This window comes from Sinocyclocheilus rhinocerous, unplaced genomic scaffold (assembly GCF_001515625.1).
Source record: "Sinocyclocheilus rhinocerous isolate Xijiao unplaced genomic scaffold, SAMN03320098_v1.1 scaffold1189, whole genome shotgun sequence".
Classification (NCBI taxonomy): Eukaryota; Metazoa; Chordata; class Actinopteri; order Cypriniformes; family Cyprinidae; genus Sinocyclocheilus; species Sinocyclocheilus rhinocerous.
Genome location: NW_015633719.1, coordinates 74168 through 76459, shown reverse-complemented (window position 1 = coordinate 76459; position 2292 = coordinate 74168). Strand labels below are relative to the sequence as shown.

At 34.3% G+C, this 2292-nt stretch overlaps 1 protein-coding gene across 1 annotated transcript in view; it reads right to left on the bottom strand.

The window, feature by feature from the left end:
* Positions 1–2292, bottom strand: part of LOC107744738 (protein tyrosine phosphatase receptor type M) — a 182087-nt gene that overhangs the window by 163142 nt on the left and 16653 nt on the right. The window contains 1 exon segment of the mRNA XM_016558555.1: positions 1808–2059. Within this exon segment, the coding sequence (XP_016414041.1) occupies positions 1808–2059 (252 nt within the window).

The window sequence follows — 2292 nt, the reverse complement described above, 5'->3', positions numbered from 1 at the left end:
GGACTCTCCATAGGCATAATGGTTTTTATACTGTACAAACCATATTTTCTATCACCCTACACCTAAACCTACCCCTCACAGGAAACTTTCTGCATTTTTACTTTCTCAAAAAAAACTCATTCTGTATGATTTATAAGCTTTTGTACCCATGGAGACCTCAATTTAGGTCCCCACCGTGACACGAGTCCCCATGAGTCTGTGTGTATTCAGGTTTAAGTCCCCACCAGGATATATAAACCTGTACACACTCATACACACACACACACACAAAACACGGAAAACACACGCAAGAAAGGAAATCCCAACACTCGTTATAATGACACAACTGATATATCTCTCACACACACACACACCGGCTCTGATCCAAAACTAGTGAAGTGACTGTTCATATTAACGCTGCCTAATAAGATCATCTTCTTTTGCATCTACAGTAAGAAAGATATTTTAGGCTGCTTGATTTTCCTAATTCACCCATTAAAACATCTTTTACAGTGCAAATAGAGCTTTTACTGAAATTAAACAGAAAATTCTGAACTCATGCAACTTTATTTCCTTTTTTTTCTTCTAATGTAAAAATTAGAAGAAATGATATGCATGTTGAACTTCTGCAACAAAACTGATTTTACTAAACACCAAATGCATGTTAACATTATTTCACAACTGGTTAATTGTCATAATTCACTCATAAAACATCCTCTACAGTATAAAAAGAGCTTTTACTGAAACCAAACTACAAAATTACACATTCTGAACACATGCACGTTTCTTTTCTTCAAAAACTAAATTAATAATTGGGATAAATATTATACATTTTTAGATTCTGCGCCAAATGCATGTAAAAAATGACTACGCTAGTTACACTTAGGTAATTGTCACTAATATACAAGAAAAAACTATGGAGCGAATTTTGTGCCTATATTCATCAAACAAATCCAGCGTTTTGCAAATAATCACAATCTGCTTTGCAAAGAAAAACTCGACTTTCAAACAAACGCAAAATTATTTGCAAATACAAAACTCTATGTGAGAGAAAATGCAGAGGTATGGACAAATATATGTATTGTGTGTTACAACTGTGAGACTCATTTGCCTTTTTATGAGGAAACTTGGCTTGATTTTCTCACAAATAATATATCTCACATAATTTGCTCCATAAAAAACAGCTAAATAATTCCTTTGTCATAAGAAAATATATATTTTTGTACAAAAAATATTCGAAAATACAGTTTCATGGCCAATAAGAAATATTTTAGGCTGGTTCATTTCTTAATTTACCTAATAAAACATCCTCTAGAGTTCAAAAAGAGCTTTTAATGCAAACTAAACTACACAATTACTCATTTCTGAACACATGCAACATTCTTTTCTTTTTTATTATTTGTATTATTTTTTTTCTTTGCAAAGACAAAATTAACAATTGGAAGAAATACTATAAATATTATATATTTTAAACTTCTGCAGTAGAATTAATGCTACCAAATACTAAACATGTATGCGTACATTTTCATTATATAAATATATATATTAGTGCTGTCAAACAATTAATCGCGATTAATCGCATCCAAAATAAAAGTTTTTGTTTACATATTATGTGTGTGTGCTGTGTATATTTATTATGCATATATGAAGACACACACATGCATGTATGTATTTCAGAAAAATAGGTTATGTTTATATATTAAATATATTTCTGTCAATGTGAAAAAAAATGTGGTGCATAAAGACATTAGTCTGAATGTAACCTGGACATTACACACGTTCTCCATCATTTGTTCTGTTAATGCACTGTTAATGCGAGTGGACTCACGTTTGACCACCAGAACTCCGTAACTGGACACTCCGACTCCTTTCTCGGAGCGGACGATGCAGCGGTAGCGGCCCGAGTCTCTTTTGGTGGTGTTGACGATGTCAAAGGTGGCAGTGTAGCGTCTGGAGTTCACGGGTTTGGTGTCCTTCATAGGAGCCTCGCGTCCACCCTGAGAATAAAACACAACCGCAACAGAGTGAGTTATTTCAGTAACGGCTGAGGACACGACTTCTCTCTTAAAACCAAATATAGCTCACTCCAAAATGAATGTTTACTGTAGATATAGATCCAGCTCTGAAGACCGACAGTAATTCAGTATGTAAATATTTAATATGACGTCACTGGCGTCAGTTCAATTCTGCCCTTTGTGAAAAGTCAATGGAGGATTTCCAAACTTATCCTGAATATCCAATAAAGCAGTTGACACAGTGTGTCTGTGTGTGTGTGTGTGTGTGTGTGTGTGTGTGTGAGTGTGTGAGTGAGTG